Source organism: Tursiops truncatus, chromosome 4, assembly GCF_011762595.2.
Source record: "Tursiops truncatus isolate mTurTru1 chromosome 4, mTurTru1.mat.Y, whole genome shotgun sequence".
NCBI lineage: Eukaryota > Metazoa > Chordata > Mammalia > Artiodactyla > Delphinidae > Tursiops > Tursiops truncatus.
In genome coordinates this window covers 70,978,491-70,995,004 of record NC_047037.1, presented here as the reverse complement: position 1 = coordinate 70,995,004, position 16,514 = coordinate 70,978,491, and the positions used below count along the sequence as shown (strand labels likewise).

Sequence of the window (16,514 nt, the reverse complement as noted above, 5' to 3'; positions counted from 1 at the left end):
CAACTTGTAATATTCCCTAAGCAGGCCATGGATATCTTTTCAAATAACCCTCCTGAAGTGGGAAGGTCCTGGGAAATCCAGTCACTTCCCCTCAACTGGAAGCACCAGCTTCTGGAAAATTCCACAGCTCTGGGCCCTGGCTAGTGGGAGAAAAGGGGAGGGGGTGAATTCGGTTGATGCCTAAATCTTTAGACCATCTGTTGGGTTCTTTTGAGTGAGTTAGGGTGAATCTCAATGAAGTGAAATTCTCAACCTGGAATGGTTATGACAACCTGAAGATCATCTCAGGCCAAATGTAGAGAAAAAAGGCAAAGTGTGTGTGTTCATCCCTTAGAGTTGTGAGGTGGGACCTTCCTTCAGACCCAGCAGACTTTCTTTAGGGGAGCCCTTCCTTGACCCTTTTAAGAAAATCACGGGCCTTCTGGTCATGATTGAAATCCCCCTATTTGAAGCATATTTGATGAACCAACTCTTTCGTTCACATATTTTTCTTTTAAAAGTTGAGTTTGTTTTCCTAAATTTTTGTTATTCTAACTACATCAAAGCATCCCAGTCCAAAGACATAGAATGTGCTAGGAAAGCAGACATTGGATCATTTAGGGCAAAATGTATATAGGACATGTTTACTTGAGAGTTCGTGATACCAGAGATAAAAGGATTTCTGGCTGACAGGTCAACAGGCTTCTTTCCCTGGAGACTAGGGTCCCCTGTGGTCCCAAGATCCCCAGAGTGGTACCTGCAAGGCTGAGCCCTGAGATGCTAAGAGTCCCTAAGCTTTGCCCATCTCTCAAGTGGATATGGCTGTGGGAAGGGAATGTAAGAGACAATTTGAAGCCCCTGGACAGGCAGAATGGAGCTGTCCAGTGCCCCTCACGGCAGGGTGCAGAGATCCTGAGTCTTCAGGAGTTTGTCTGGTTAATGGCCATGTTCAGCTTCTGCTACAAAGGTCACTGATCCAGGTGAGGGAAGCTGAGAAACAAGTGACCAGAGCAACTACTCAGAGGGGAAAGAAGCCAGAATAGCAAAGTCCACAAGGACAGGGGTTTGATCTTGTACATCTCATCTTCCTGGTGCCTAGCAAAATGACTAGTCCTTGCGAAGTGCTCCGTAAACATTTGTTAAATTAATAAATTATTGATTTATGAGAACAGGTCAAAGATTTAGGCCTGGGGTGGGGGAGACAGAAGGAAGTCTAAGGGGATTAGTCAGAAACCTCAAGGGAATCTTGGTAAGTCTCAGAATCATTGACTCAACAGAGGAGGTCCCTTTACTCCAAGACCCAAGTCCAAATGCAGCTCCCACTATGGTTGTGACATACGGTATGAGCTTAGTGACACTTGAACCTTCTCATGTCAAATTAGATGGAGGCCTGAGGTAAGGTATTGCCACTGGGGAAACAGAGAAGGGATGAAATAGAAATTTAGGAGGCTGGATGGAGAATATTTGGAGACAGAGTATGTAGGTATTGAAGAAAAGTGACTCAAAGGTAAAAATAATATAAAGACAATATCTACTTCATGGGGTTACTGTAAGGAGTAGACGAATTAACACAGAGTCTCTGGAATAGTATTTGAGTGCCACTAGGTAGGTTTTTTGTTTGTTTGTTTGTTTTTTGCGGTACACAGGCCTCTCACTGTTGTGGCCTCTCCCATTGTGGAGCACAGGTTCCGGACGCACAGGCTCAGTGGCCATGGCTCACGGGCCCAGCCGCTCCGCGGCATGTGGGATCTTCCCGGACCGGGGCACGAACCCGTGTCCCCTGCATTGGCAGGCGGACTCTCAACCACTGCGCCACCAGGGAAGGCCTGGGTAGGTTCTTAATAGAAAGAGCTTTCTCCTCCTCCTCATCCCTCTCTATTTTCATTAAAGTTCAGACTATCCCACCTGAAAACCTCAGAGTGCCCACCCCAAGGAGGCTCTGCCAGCCGTGTCTTTATGTGAATGTCATGATTGAAGGCCATGGACACACCCATGTCTCTACCGATCCCCACTGAACAGATAGAAATAAAAGTGTCTTCTCTCCAGGGCTGCGTCAGGAAAACCCCGAAAGCCGTTCTCTCACAGTCAGAATGTTTTCTTTGTTCCTCTGAGATAGAACCAACATCTCTGTAAAGGACAAAGAGGCAGCTTGACTCATAAGCCGAGCAGACGCTATGGGCTGAGTGATGGCTACACGGGGTAGCTGGAGCTGAACCCCTGAGACTTCAGTATTTGTTGTGGTATATACTATGATGAGGTGCGGGGGACCTTTTTAAAAACCGAATACGTGTATTTCTGAACGTCAGATTCACATGCAGCCTCAGACCTCTCCAAACACACTCATCCTAAGCTCTCCTGATGTGTCCTCAGGGCCCCCAGAGAATGGAAAAGGACCAGACATGTCTGGCCACATTTCTGATTCTTTCCCTCCAAATATTTTCATGCCCTCACTTATTCAACAAACATTTACCAAGCTCCTACTTTGTGCCAGGCACCATGCTGGAAGCTGGAGCTTCAAAGAAATAAGGCCACATCCCTTCCCACGTACAGCCCTGTAGGGAAGAGAGACAAACCACACACTAGAACACTGGGGGATGTGTTAGAGAGAGATTTTGCAAACGGTCCTGGGAGCACAGAGGAGGCCACAGAGCCCAACCAGTGTTTCAGTGTTCCTGAAGGACCAGCAAGAGTTGACCATGTGAAGAGGGCAGGGAGGCCTTCCAGGTAAGGGAGCCGCAAGCAGGATGGCCAAAGGCAAGCAAGACAATGACTCAGTGGTTCTCACCTCCCTGCACATTGAAATCATTGGCAGAGCTTTTCTTTTCTTTTTTTTATTGAAGTATAGTTGATTTACAATGTTGTGTTAGTTTGTGGTGTACAGCAAAGTGATTCAGATATAGATATATATATTCTTTTCTATTATGGTTTATTACAGGATATCGAATAGAGTTCCCTGTGCTACACAGTAGGACCTTGTTGTTTATCTATTTTATATATGGTAGTTTGTATCTGGTAATCTCAAACTCCTAATTTATTCCTCCCCTGCTTTCCCCTTTGGTAACATGAGTTTGTTTTCTATGTTGGCAGAGCTTTTAACAGTTACTGATGCCTAGGCCCTCACACAGATCTATTAAGTCAGAATCTTTGGAGATAGGGCCCAGGAATCAGTCTTAGTAAAAGCACCCCAGGTATATGTGACCAGAGTTAAGGACCACTGGACTAAGGAAGAGTCACTAACACAAGATATTTGGGGGAAAAAAGCACAAAAGAATACTATTTCACTCCATCAATAATTCTAAAATAGAGGCTCTTAGACCCCATGCAAAGCATGCAAGACCAAGGGATGCACTGATGTATTCTCGAGTCAGTAACAGATCTACTATATAGCCTCCACCCAAATCCAGGAACCAATGAAATCTGTGGTTCTCAGTCACCTCCTCTCCCCTACACCCACTTGCTCCCTCCAGGAGATGTAGCCCATGGAAAACCACTTGCCATTCTTAATGGAGTATGCTGTGGCTCTCAAATCCAATAATACTCTCTTCATCGCTGTAATGAGGACCTACTTGTATTTCAGAAAACTTAAAAGGAGGCTCCAAGGCCAAACACAAAACTCTAGACACGGTACAACAATACCACTTTTGACAAAGTACATAATAAATCAATAAATCAAATGGTCATTTTCTTAAAGACTTAGATGGAGACATAGAAATCCTGTTCTTCAAATTGGGGCATGTCCCATTGTAAGAGGGACTACCTTGGACCAAGAGACTGGCCAATAGCTCCCATTCACGAGAAGGTGAATTCAGAAGTGGTTACGAATCCCAGTTCAGCCACTCGCTGCACCATGTTGGGCAAGTCCTAACCTGTGAGCAAGTTCTCTGCTCCACAAAATGGATATAATTATATCTACCTTGCATGGTTGCTCTTGGCTTGAAGGAGATAATATATGTAGAGTACCCAGCATAACAAGTGTCTAGTACCCGAGAGCTGGCTCATCAGTCAGTGAAAACTCTCTATTTATTCTACCATCACTTTATTGTCGGAAACTGTGTTACAGGAGCGAAAGTAACACAGAGATAGAAGGATGGGCCAGGTCATGGTTCTCCTGCTGCCACCCTCTCCCTCCCTCTTATCTTCTCACTCGAGGCAGCACGTGGCACCTGAGACTCGAAGTCTGCAGGCTGCTCCTGCCTCTCGGGGGTGATGGTTCAGCCCCTCTACCCAGATGAAGACAGCATGTGAGAGCCTGGAGTCTGGCTCTCTCCCTCTGTCACCTGGGCCCCAGCCCAAATGTGATGCTCCATCACCTCCTATTTACTGACCTCTCTCACCAGCATTGGGAAACTGCCCTTCACTCCTGCACACTCAGTTGGACTTCATTAAAGAAATTTCTCTCCCAGAAGGTATGTTCATGGAAATTATGTCGAATCAAGCAGGGACTCCAGACATCCTCTCTCAAGTTCCTACCCTTTTTGTGCCATGGACCCACTGACAACTCAGCAAAAATGTCCATAAATGCGTAAAACAAAACAGGATCGCAAAAGCATTCAATTTTATTGAAATGGGGTTCTGTCAACCTCCCATGGAGACCCATGGATTCCATATTACAAACACCTGATAGTCAAACCCTGGATTGAAAGCTCAGGAAACTCTCCAAAGTCACCCAGCTAAGAGGTAAGAGAGCCGAGGCAAGAACCCCATCACCCTGTTCCGGAACCCGAGCTCTGTCCACCAATCTATTTATTATTAGAAAATTAAAAAATTAATTAGAAAATTAAAAAAATCAAAACAGAGCTCTTACTGCTTCTGCATTAAAAAATCCTGAATTAAAAAAAAAATCCTGAATTTTGGTCCCATTGGAAGGCTTGGAGGTGGCCCTGCCAGCCCCATATATCTTCATAAGAACTGGCCTCAGTCTATATTGGATTACAAAACTGGACAAAGATTGTTTCCCAGCAAACATCTGGAAAAGCTTAAAGCCACAATAAGTTGACTGAGGTAACTGGTAGCAGATGTCCCAGCTCCTGGAATTTGTTGGATGACAGTGTTGGATGATGGACTAGATGCACGGGTTCAATTCCTCTGCTTTCAGGTGGCCTTTGTCAAGGAGTCTGGAACACTAGTTTCTGAGCCTGATGCAGAAAACTCAGCCCTCCTGCTTGCCTCAGCATTTCTCAGGAATTAGTAAGCAGTTGGTATCATCCTTCTCTGCTGAGAAGGTTGGAAGGTATTAAACCCCTGGCCAATCTCTCAGTGAACCCTTTCACCCCTTTCTATTGCTGGGCCAATAGAACATAATGGTTAAAAGTATGGGTTTGGAGTTACACGTTAGGATTTAAATTCTCACTTCATCACTTTAGAAAAGTTGCATGACCACATCTTCCCACCTCAGTTTTTTCATCCCTCTAATGGGACTAGTACTAATGCCTGCCTTGCAGGGTATGTAACAATTAGAGCTAATATATGGAAAACACCTATACAGGACCTGATGTTGCAGTGTTAAATAGTCAGGAGCTATGATTACAATTAGTCCTAGGTTGAACCCTGCCCCTTCCCCACTCTGTCCCTAAATAAATGAAGCAGGTGTTAAGGCAGGTGTCATTAGCAGAGTGACTGTGTTCAAGGAAACCCATTTACCATGATCAGAGCAGAATTGTTGAGTTTCTCCAACAGATCTCAGCAAGATAAGTGACTTGACCACAGTCACACAAAGAGAAAACCCCACATCTTCTTACCACCAGATCTACATACCTCCCTGAATCTGGTTGCCTCCCCTCTGCATCCCCTCCTGTTTCTATGGGCCCAGAACCCTTGCTCCTCTCAAAAGCCAGCCTCTCCACCTGTGCTCTGGATCCCACTCCCTCTCTCCTGCTCAGGATTGCTCTTGCAGTCTCCACCCGCCTCTCCTACAGAATCAATATTCCTCCTCTACTGGATCAGCCCCATGTGCATGCCCTGAGCATCTTCCTCAACCTCCATGTCTCCTGTCAGCTACTAAACTCATTTCTCTATTTTCCTTCAACTTCAAAACTGAGTTGCTGTTTCCAATTCCCTTCCTCAACACACTCAAATTGGACTTATATTCCCATTATCCACAGAGACTACTATTGTCAAGGTCACCAGTGACCTCCATTTGCTAAATCCAGGGGCCGCTTCTTCATTATCTTCTTTGAACTTTCAGCAAAAGTTGATTATTTCCTCCTTCTTAAAACATTTTCCTCCCTTGGCTCTGTGATAGCCCACTGTCCTCTTTTACTTATGTCTCATTTACTGGCTCATTCTCCTCTAGTCAGTCTCTCTAAGTTAGAGCATAGTAAGGATCTGTCCTGAGCATCCTTTTCTCCCATTACTGTGTGCTCTCCCTTTGTAACCCCATCGAGTACCATGACTTTGAAGACCATCTCCTTCTGGGATCCCCAACCCCCGGGTCTCGGACCGTTACCGGTCTGCAGCCTGTTAGGAACCGGGCCGCACAGCAGGAGGTGAGCGGTGGGTGAGTGAGCAAAGCTTCATCTGCCGCTCCCCATCACTCCCCATCGCTCCCCCCCGCTCCCCCTTGCTCTCCACCGCTCCCCATTGCTCCCCACCACTCCCCACCGTTCCCCATCGCTCCCCACCACTCCCCATCGCTCCCCCTCGCTCCCCACCACTCCCCACCGTTCCCCATAGCTCCCCACCACTCCCCATCACTCATATTACTGCCTGAACCATCCCCCCAACCTCCCGTCCGTGGAAAACTTGTCTTCCAGGAAACTGGTCCCTGGTGCCAAAAAGGTTGGGGACCGCTGATCTATGTGCTTATGATTCCAAAATCTCTGCCTCCAGCCCTGACTTTTCCCCAAATCTTGACTTGACTATCCAACTGCCATCTTCACATTTCCACATGGGTGTCTAACAGGCAACTCAGATATAATTTATCCATGAAAGAATTTGAGTTTTCCTCCCAAACTTGCTCCTTCCTCAGGCTTCCTAGTTTTAGTCATTAGCGTGAGCATTCACCCAGTTGTTCAACCTATAAATCTAGGAGTCAGTCTTGATTCCCTTTTTCTTCATTATCTATATTCAATATATCAGCAAATCTTGTCCACTTTATCTCCAAAGCATATTCCAAATTCATCTACTTCTCTCCATTTTCATCACAGTCACTGTGGTCCAAGCCACCATTACCTGAATGACTGCAATAGCTTCCCAGCTGATCCATCTGGAACCATTCTACAATCCACACTTGACAGGGAAGACTGAATAATCTTGTCACATTCTTGTAGAATGTACAAGTACATGGCTTCCCATTGTACTTGAAATAAAACCTAAATTCCTCAAAGCACGATGTAACATGGCTTCTGCCTACCTCTCCAAACTCACTTTGAATCACTTTCCTCCTCATCTCTCCACTCCAGCCACACTGGTCTTTCTGTCCCTTGAAAACCTGAAATCTATTCCCACCCTAGGACATTTGCACTGGCTGTTTGTTCTTCCTGGAATGCTTTTCCCCCTGATCCTTGAATGACTGTTTCCTTTCCATCATTAACATCTCACTGAAATGACCCTTCCTGACCACAAAACTGAAGTAGCCCACCCAGTCACTCCCTATCACATCACCCTGTTCTCTCATATATGTTTTCCTCTCTGTGTGTCTGACTCTGTTCTGGTTGGTAAGTCCCACAAGGGCTAGGACCTTGTCTTTCTTCTTCACCATTACATCTGCAGGACTTAGAACAGTGCCTGAACATGGCAGTGCTTGATATCTGTTGTCGAAAGAGTGAATGAATGGATAAATGAGTTAGTAACGGAGCTAGGACAAGAACCCAGGCCTCCCGCCTTCCAGTTCCGTGTTCCTCCCCCATGCCATGTCAAGTTGTAGTTTTCACCAGTTTGATTGCTTTCTTGCTGTTCAGCAGATGCTTGGCATCCTTCAACTCTCAGCTGGTTCCAGATCCTAGTGATAAACTAAACGGCCACAAAGGAGCAGGAAGGAGAGGAAAGAGGGCATCTGAATAAATCATGAAGTATGTGGTCATCCCCCAAAATAATGAGAATTAAGCACTCAATCATCCAGTGACATTTAGTAAACACTTATTACCTACCAGGCATTAGGCAATTTACCAGGGACGAAAAGACAAACCTACTCTGAAGGATCTGACAGTCTCCAGGAGGAGATGGTGGCCCTAGTGGTGATGCTTGACATGGTGTGATGGGCCTGAGACCAAAGTAACACGTGCTGTGGAAACACAAAGTAGAGAGTGATGAACACTGCATGGAGTGGGCAAGAATTCAGGGAGACAACCAGAGAGTGGAACTTTTGAACTGAGTCTTAAAGAGTGAATACCTGCTATTGAAAACTCATAGTCTGGGTTTTCACATGAAAACTACAGTTGTGTTTCCCCTTCATTATACTTGACAAAAGAAAAATCACTTTAGAAAGGCATACAGGATGACTCTGGTAGTTGAAAGAACCACGTATTAATAAACAGAGAAATTTCCATCTGGGAAACTTTTTTTTTTTTTTAAGATGGGATAGTTCTCTATTTCTTGCTACAAAAAGTCCACAAAAACAATTTCATCTTCCCTGAGGGTCTTACGGTGAAACCACTGAGGCAATTACCTACATGATGAAAGATCACCCAACTAAAGAACTACTTCCCTAGAAAACCACAGGCCATCCTCTTGAAGAAATGTGCTGTCATGTAAAAACAACGTTTTACAGCAAGTAAAAGAATGAAGTACATCTATGTGAACTGATATCAAGAGATACATTATTACATAAAGACAAGAAAGCTTCAGTACACTGGATATAGTTGCTATTATTGTTATTATGTTGGGATCTGTCTAGGACTATGGAGAAGAATAAGTGCAAATGTAACAATCTCTGAGGTGTGGGATTATGAGACACACTTTCTGAGGCCTACATTTTGGTACTATTTTAATTGTTTACAACAAATTGCACTCTTTTGGAATTTAAACATAAAGACTTGTTTAGAACACAATTCTGATTGGTTTTATAATGCTTAAGAACTTGTGCTTGTCTCTACATTCCAGAAACATATAAAAAGAGGATTTCCCTAAATTATATCGTTTGCTAACACCTGCAGAAAAAAATAAACTGAGACCCAGAAAGATAATGTGATTTTTCTCACACTATGACTCCTAGACTAGTACCTTCAGCTCCACAGTTCTTGATTTCATGCTGAGGATTCAAATATATAAATAGATCAATCTTAACTTACACATTTGGAAATTTAGCAATATTGCTTTGTGGAAAACTGTGCAACAATTTATTGTAATAGTTACAGAAAACAATTCAAATAGAAGTCTCTTGAATATTACCTCTAGTCCTTGTGCATATCTTAGAATACTCAGTAAATTCTTTGAATAGATAGGTCCCTTCCATTCAGTTTATAAGTAGTTACTGAGCACTTACGATGTGTTCTAGCCACTAGGGGTACAGCAGTAAGAAAATGAGACAAATTCTCTGTACTTGTGGAGCTTAGATCCCAGTGGGGAAAACACCATAAGCAAGAAAAAAACATAAATAAAGGATATAATTTCAGGTAAAGATATAGTAAGGATATAATGAACCAAGTAAAATGATAGTGACAAGAGTGCTATTTTTGAAAGGTCAGGAAGGCCCTTAAAGGAAGGACATTAGATCAGAGACCTGGACGAAGGAGGGAGCCGCGCAGAGTTCTGAGGGGAAAGCATTACAGGAGTACAGTTAGAGTCAGTGCCCTGAACAGGAAGAAGAATTCCTTCTTTTCCTGAAAAGGTAAAGAACATCCCAAAGAAAGAGCTCGCAAAGTGTGGTATGTTAAGGTTTCACTCTTGCTGCTGTTGTTATAAGGTTTAAAGGTCTAGTGCTGTAAATTTCTCTCTATTGCTTACAAATTTGAGAATGAATTTTATTTAGGAATATAAGTCTGGTACAAAAGTAGTGTCTTATCTATGTGTCACCTTCTGCCAGTGTGGTGTATATATATATATATATATATATATATATATATACATATATATATATACACACACAATGGAATATTACTCAGCCATAACAAAGAATGAAATACTGCCATTTGCAGCAACATGGATGGGCCCAGAGATTATCATACTAAGTGAAGTAAGTCAGAAAGAGAAAGACAAATACCATATGATATCACTTATATGTGGAATCTAAAATACCAATTTATCTACAAAACAGAAATAGACTCACAGACATAGAGAACAGACTTGTGGTTGCCAAGGAGGAGGGGAGGTGGGGGGAGGGAAGGATTGGGAGTTCAGGATTAGCAGATGCAAACTATTATATACAGGATGGATAAACAAAAAGGTCCGGGGCTTCCCTGGTGGCGCAGTGGTTGAGAGTCCGCCTGCTGATGCTGGGGATGCGGGTTCGTGCCCCGGTCCGGGAGGATCCCACGTGCAGCGGAGCGGCCGGGCCCGTGAGCCATGGCCACTGAGCCTGCGCGTCCGGAGCCTGTGCTCCGCAACGGGAGAGGCCACAACAGTGAGAGGCCCGCGTACCGGAAAAAAAAAAAAAAAAAAGTCCTACTGTATAGCAGGGGAAACTATATTCAATATCCATGATAAACCATAATGGAAAAGCATATGAAAAAGAATATATATTTTTATAACTGAGCCAATTTGCTGTACAGCAGAAATTAACACAACATTGTAAATCAACTATACTTCAATAAAATAAAATTAAAAAACCTTCTGCCTATCACAAAGGCACAGAATCCAACGCCTAAGAGTCTTTCCAAAGCTGTTCATTCCACAGAGAGAGACGAGGCCCAACCAAAAGTGCCCCTGGGCTTAAATCTGCTCCGCGTCCCCACTCCCACCCCAAGCAGAACGGGCTGCCTAGAATACGTAGCTGGGAGAGTCATCCCAGACTCAAGAGAGAGGAGCTGCAGAAGACACCTTTGGTGTTCTCAGCTTTTAGCCCCTACAGACCCAACTCTGGCGGGGACAAAAATGAGTCTGTCCTTCACAGTGGGGAGACTGAAGCTCAGAGAAGTGGGTGGCTTGCCCAGGATCACACAGAAAGCCAACCCTGTTTGCTAACCTTCTCTCTGTTGCCTGCGTCATGTTCCAGGCCAGGGACCACATGGGTGGAATTCAGGCTCCATTTTCAGGAAATGCGACTGTTGCTTTTTCATTTACACAAAAATGAAAAATAAATAACAGATGTTTGAACACATGTTGCAACTCATCTTACTGGAACTTAACAGTGCATTCTGACTGAGAAAGTTAAATTAGAAAATCCACACAGCAAAAAAGATGTTTTGAATGAAATGCACTTTGTCTTTCTCTCTCTCTCTCACACACACACACAAACAATATCTCGTTTCTTCTTCAGGGAGCAGCTGTGAAGGAAACTGGGGGAGGGAGATGAACATAACATCCCATCTTTGTGTTTCATACAGAGCGAAGCTTTTAGGCCAGCCTTCCTGAATTGGAGGGGGTGTGGCATGCATTAAAATTAAACATCAATGACCTGAGAAGCTTATAAAATAGCTTGGGAGAAGCCAGTCACCAAGAGAAGGCATCTCGAATTGGATGATTTTGCGTGTGGAAACTGCTTTCATCTTGATAAAAAAGGTATGTACTGTGGTATTAATTTTCATTTATGATAAATAATGCTTAAAATAGAGACAGTCTTGAGTTTTCATTGCCCCTTTTCAGCTAAAAATTGTAACTAACAAAACTGAGGGCTTTTGGCCAGTTGCTTTGCAGACTTGGTCTCATTTTTCCATAAACAACCTTACAAAGAAGATACTGTTAGTGCCATTTTTCAGACGAGGAAACTGAAGTTCAGATATCCTAAGCAACAGGCTTAAGGTAAGACCACCAACAAATGCCAGAACTGGGGTGCCAACGCAGTGCTGACTCACCTCAAAGTCTTCTGCTGGCACTACGCACCCCCCTCTATACTATATGAGACAATGAGGAATTGTTCCATACACCAATACTGTGATAGATGAATTCTCAGGGGGTTGTTATCCACTGTGCATTACAGTACAATTGACTGAAAAGTGAATTGGAATGCACTATGAATAGAAAATGCATTTAATATTAATAGAATTAATTATTATTAAATTAAAGTAATAGAAAATACAAAAATGTTTTCTTCAGAAGATATGTTTTCTTGTTAGATTCGATAGCGAAATGGTTTTTAAGACCCATTTACTTGTGGAAATGTATTTTTTTTTTTTGGTCACGTGAAATCTAAAAGCCTAGTCCTTAATATTCTGCAGCTCCTTGAGACCAGGCACCAGGTCCAGGCTAACATGCAGGTGTGTAGACTCTTAGGAAACCTGACCTAAGTTCTGGCTTCACCGCTTGTCAGGAAGTAACCTCACTGGGTACACAGAGAATTGTCAGCACAGGACACTTCCAGTTAGAGTGTTGTGAAGATTCAATGCACATATAAAATACTGAAGCCAGGGCTCCTCCCTGGAGAAGCTCAGTGAGTGTGAGCAGTGGTCCACGAGTCAATTCTGGCCCCGTGTGGATGCACCATAACCTTAGTAGAATTATTTTTTAATTATTTAATATTTAGTTAAAATAATATTTAAATTATATCTTTTTTTTAAGTATTTAAACTCTCCTCGTTAGGACAGTCTTCCCATTAGTATTAGGAGACAATGCAAAAATAAGTCGTGCATACCCAAGTTCATAGATACATGTTAATAACATGATTTACCCTCAGAAGGTGCTCAATAAGCACTGGGTGAAGGAGAATGCAAGGGGTACTGCAAAAAAATGATGGATGTTATCGACTCTTCCTCTCACAAAAAGTTTTCATCATAGGAATGAAAGTACTGCAATAAAGAGGCATCTTTGGAAGGGTAGCAGGCAAGGGGAATTAGTTTTGCTCTGAAATCCTCCTACAGAGCTAAAGAATATGTTTCAGCCCACAATAGAACATTCTGTAACGAGATATTTGTCAGAGTAAGACGGCGAACTGACTTTTGGTGGGACTGTCACGTGGTGCCATGAGATTTATCAGGTACAGAGGTGGGTGTTTATTGAAGCCACCGAAGGTGAGCACAGACGGAAGCATGGCTCAGGGGTGGGACAGAATGGAGAAGTGGAGATGGGGCCCGAGTCCCAGCGCTCTGCCCCTTCTGGGCCTCAACTTTCCCATCTGTACGCCTGAGGGGTGGGGTTGGATAAATGACCTCTAAGGTCCTGTCCTGTTTGGGGGAGGGGGTGCCTGTAGAATGTGTGGCCATCCTCTGGGCTTAGAATTCCTGGGCAAGGCACTGAGCTTGGAGCCTACTAGGGGCCCAAAGCAGAACTTCAGTGGTTCCAAGAACCTCTTGGAAAGAAATGCAAATTTTTGTGGATTTAGGCTGGACTTTGGCATCCATCATCCCCCAAAAGGTTAAAAGACAAGTGTTGTTTACCTGGTGGTAGGGGCTGACAGGAAGTGGAGCCTCAGAGACTAAGGAAAGGGCCCCACAGCAGACGTGCTCAAGGCAGGGACTCAGGGACCACCCTTCCTCCCCCCAACCTCACATCAGCTTTTACTCATTAGGTAACTGTTCTTTTGAAAAACGGGCAACAAAACTTCCAGAAGAAAAGCTATTGATTATTAAAGGTTATTTGGAGGTTTAGAGATTCATAAGAAAGTGGTTATAATTATTCCTGTTATGACACATCCTTTTAAATATTCAGATCTGAGAACATCTTGCTTGCATTGATTCAGTCCTCTTCATCACAGGCAGAAAGGCAAAGCAAAGCATTGGAAATAGCTCCCATGCAGCTACAGGCAAGGAGTCACAAGGAGGAGAACAGACTGAGAGCAAGTCAGTGAAAGAAGCAGGGAGCAGCCCAGGCTCCTACCCTGTGAACAGCGCTGCAGCCCTCACCCCAGCCCACTGCCCCTCCTCAAAGAAGCTTCCAAGCCCAAGGGTGCTGGGCTCAAATGCTCTTTGCCCAATTACAAGTCAGCTACTGGTCCTTCTCTGGTTAAATGTACAGCATCTATGAAAAATACCCTCAACAGCATGTCAAAGGAAGGAAGGAAGGAAGGAAGGAAGGAAGGGAGGAAGGGAGGGAGGGAGGGAGGGAGGAAGAAAGAAAAAGAAATTCAGGAAACACAATATTTTGCTTCTGCTTTTCATAATAATAACTAGCATTTATTGAGCATTTTCTCTGTCAGACACTGCTCTAAATGCTCTCCTTATATTTTCTCATTTAATTCTCATGAAACTTCATGAGGTTGGTATGATTATTATTCCCACTTAATAGCCAAGGAAACTAAAGCATCCACTGGACACTATTATACTTAGTATGTGCAGAGCCAGAATTCAAATCCAGTCAGGGTGACCCTGGAGTCCCCAGCACGCTGCTCCCTGTTAAAGTTCCCAGGTCTAGGGCTTCCCTGGTGGCTCAGTGGTTGAGAGTCCGCCTGCCGATGCAGGGGACACGGGTTCGTGCCCCGGTCCGGGAAGATCCCACATGCCGCGGAGCCGCTGAGCCTGCGCGTCTGGAGCCTGTGCTCCACAACGGGAGAGGCCACAGCAGTGAGAGGCCCGCGTACCACCAAAAAAAAAAAAAAAAAAGTTCCCAGGCCTACTCTTGGGTTGGTAAACAGCCAAGCAGATGGGGGCAGGGTGGGGAAGTGGAGTCAGGGAGGCATTTCTTTGATGAATCTCACAGGACACTAAATGTAGTGAATGGTTTGTTTTTGGTTTTTTCTCTCATGGTTCACTTGATGGCTTCACTCTACCCCTTTGCCTACCCATCCCCAACACACACACATTGTTTCTGTTCATACAATGAGTACCTACTGCACCTGGCACTGCGAGGTTCTGTGGGTGAGTCCAGGGAGAATCAAAAACGATGCCCGTCCTTGAAAAATGCATAATTAGGTGTGTAGGGTCAGGGGGAGCTGGAAAAATAAATGCAACAAACTCTAATACCAGGCAGAATGTGTTCTAATGGTGGCACAAAAGCTTCTAGAGAGGCTCACAGGGGTGGAGGGCCTCACAGTGACACTGATGACTGAGGTGGCCCTGGGGGATGAGGGGCTCAGATGGGCTGAGTGGGAGGCTGCGCACGGAGGGACCGGCCAGCCCAGAACTTTTCCTCTGGGGACTCTGTCCCCTCAGGAGACTCCGAGTGCCTCCAGCTGCTTTGTTCTCCCCACTCCAGGTCCACCTCCAGCCACCCAGCTCCAAGATGGTCCCAGCTCTGCTGCTGCTGCTTCCTGCCCTGGCTGGACTCTTAGGAGCAGCTGAGGGACAAGCTTTCCATCTCGGGAAATGCCCAAATCCTCCAGTGCAGGAGAACTTTGACGTGAATAAGGTGCGGTAAAAGGCTAACCTCCCGCTTGTTTTGCTGTCTCCTGTTTGCATAAGCATCCTACCAGGTTCGTTTTTATTTTTCTGCTTTAATGGCCACAGCAAGCCTTGGGGTAGGTACTTATCTTACTGGGAGCTCCCCCAAAGCAGACCCTGAGACAAGAACTGGGGAGCAGAGATGTTTTAGAAGATGATCCCAGGAAGCCTGAGTGGGCATGTGGGGAAACAGACAGAGAAGGCAGGAAAGCAGTAAAGCGTGAGTTCATGAGCAGGTTACTCTGTGAACAATGGGGTTCAATCCTGCTGGGGATCCTCTGAGGAAATATGTAGAATGTGCCTCAGGTTATCCCACGGACAGATGTAGGTGGGCAGTGGGAGCTCCCATGGCACTGGCCAAGCCAGTGGCAGAGAAGGAGACCCAGGGGCTCCAGGTGGGAAGCTGGCAGTGTGTATGGGAAGCCCGCTGTGATGGAGGTGAGCCCAGAGGTGGGCTGAAAGGACATGGGACAGGGCATTGACAGCAGCTGCTGCAGAAGTATTATCCTCACTCTGCAGCTGAAGAAGCTGAACGTCAGAGAGCTTGCAACCCACTCAGTTAACACAGCCGGTAAATGCAGAGTAGGATTCGAAACTAGCCAGGAGTGCAGGACCCCCACAGGTTACGCAAACAGAGCCCAGGAGAGGACAGCACTCCCCCAAGGGGCTTTCTTGTTACCTGCACTAAAAAGATATTGATAGAATCAACTCCCCATTTATGGTAAGGATTGTCTTTTCACCTTATTGATGTGTCTTTTGAGCACAAAACTTTTTAATATTAATGATGTCCAATTTATCTATTTTTTCTTTTGTTGCTTGTGCTTTTGGTGGCCTATCTAAAAAAATTTGCCTAGTCTAAGGTTATAAAGATTTACTCCTATATTTACTTCTAAGTGATTTACAGTTGTAGTTCTTACATTTAAGTCTTTGATTCATTTTAAGTTAAATTTTGTATATCATGTGATATAGGAGTCAAACTTCTTTCTTTGGCATGAGGATATCCAGTTGTTCCAGGACGGTTTGTTAAGAAGACTATTCTTCACCATTGAATAGTCTTGACACCCTTGTTGAAAATCAATTGACCATAGGTGTAAGAATTGATTTTTGGACCCTCAATTCTATTCTATTGATCTATATATCTATCCTTATACCAGCACAGTATAGTCTTGATTACTGTAGCTTTGTAGTAAG

The 16,514-nt window shown here is 44.4% G+C and overlaps 1 protein-coding gene across 6 annotated transcripts in view; it reads left to right on the top strand.

Moving 5' to 3' along the window:
- The window catches only part of APOD (apolipoprotein D), an 89,137-nt gene that overhangs the window by 63,257 nt on the left and 9,366 nt on the right, over positions 1-16,514 (top strand). For 4 of the 6 annotated variants that reach the window (XM_019922201.3, XM_073804057.1, XM_019922202.3 and 1 more), the window contains 2 exons: positions 11,400-11,574; positions 15,139-15,291. In XM_019922201.3, coding sequence (XP_019777760.1) covers positions 11,533-11,574; positions 15,139-15,291 — 195 coding nt within the window. In that variant the 5' untranslated portion in view covers positions 11,400-11,532. Of the gene's footprint in view, positions 1-11,399; positions 11,575-11,698; positions 11,815-15,138; positions 15,292-16,514 lie in introns of all 6 variants that reach the window. The other 2 variants (XM_019922204.3, XM_019922205.3) reach the window with 2 other exon arrangements.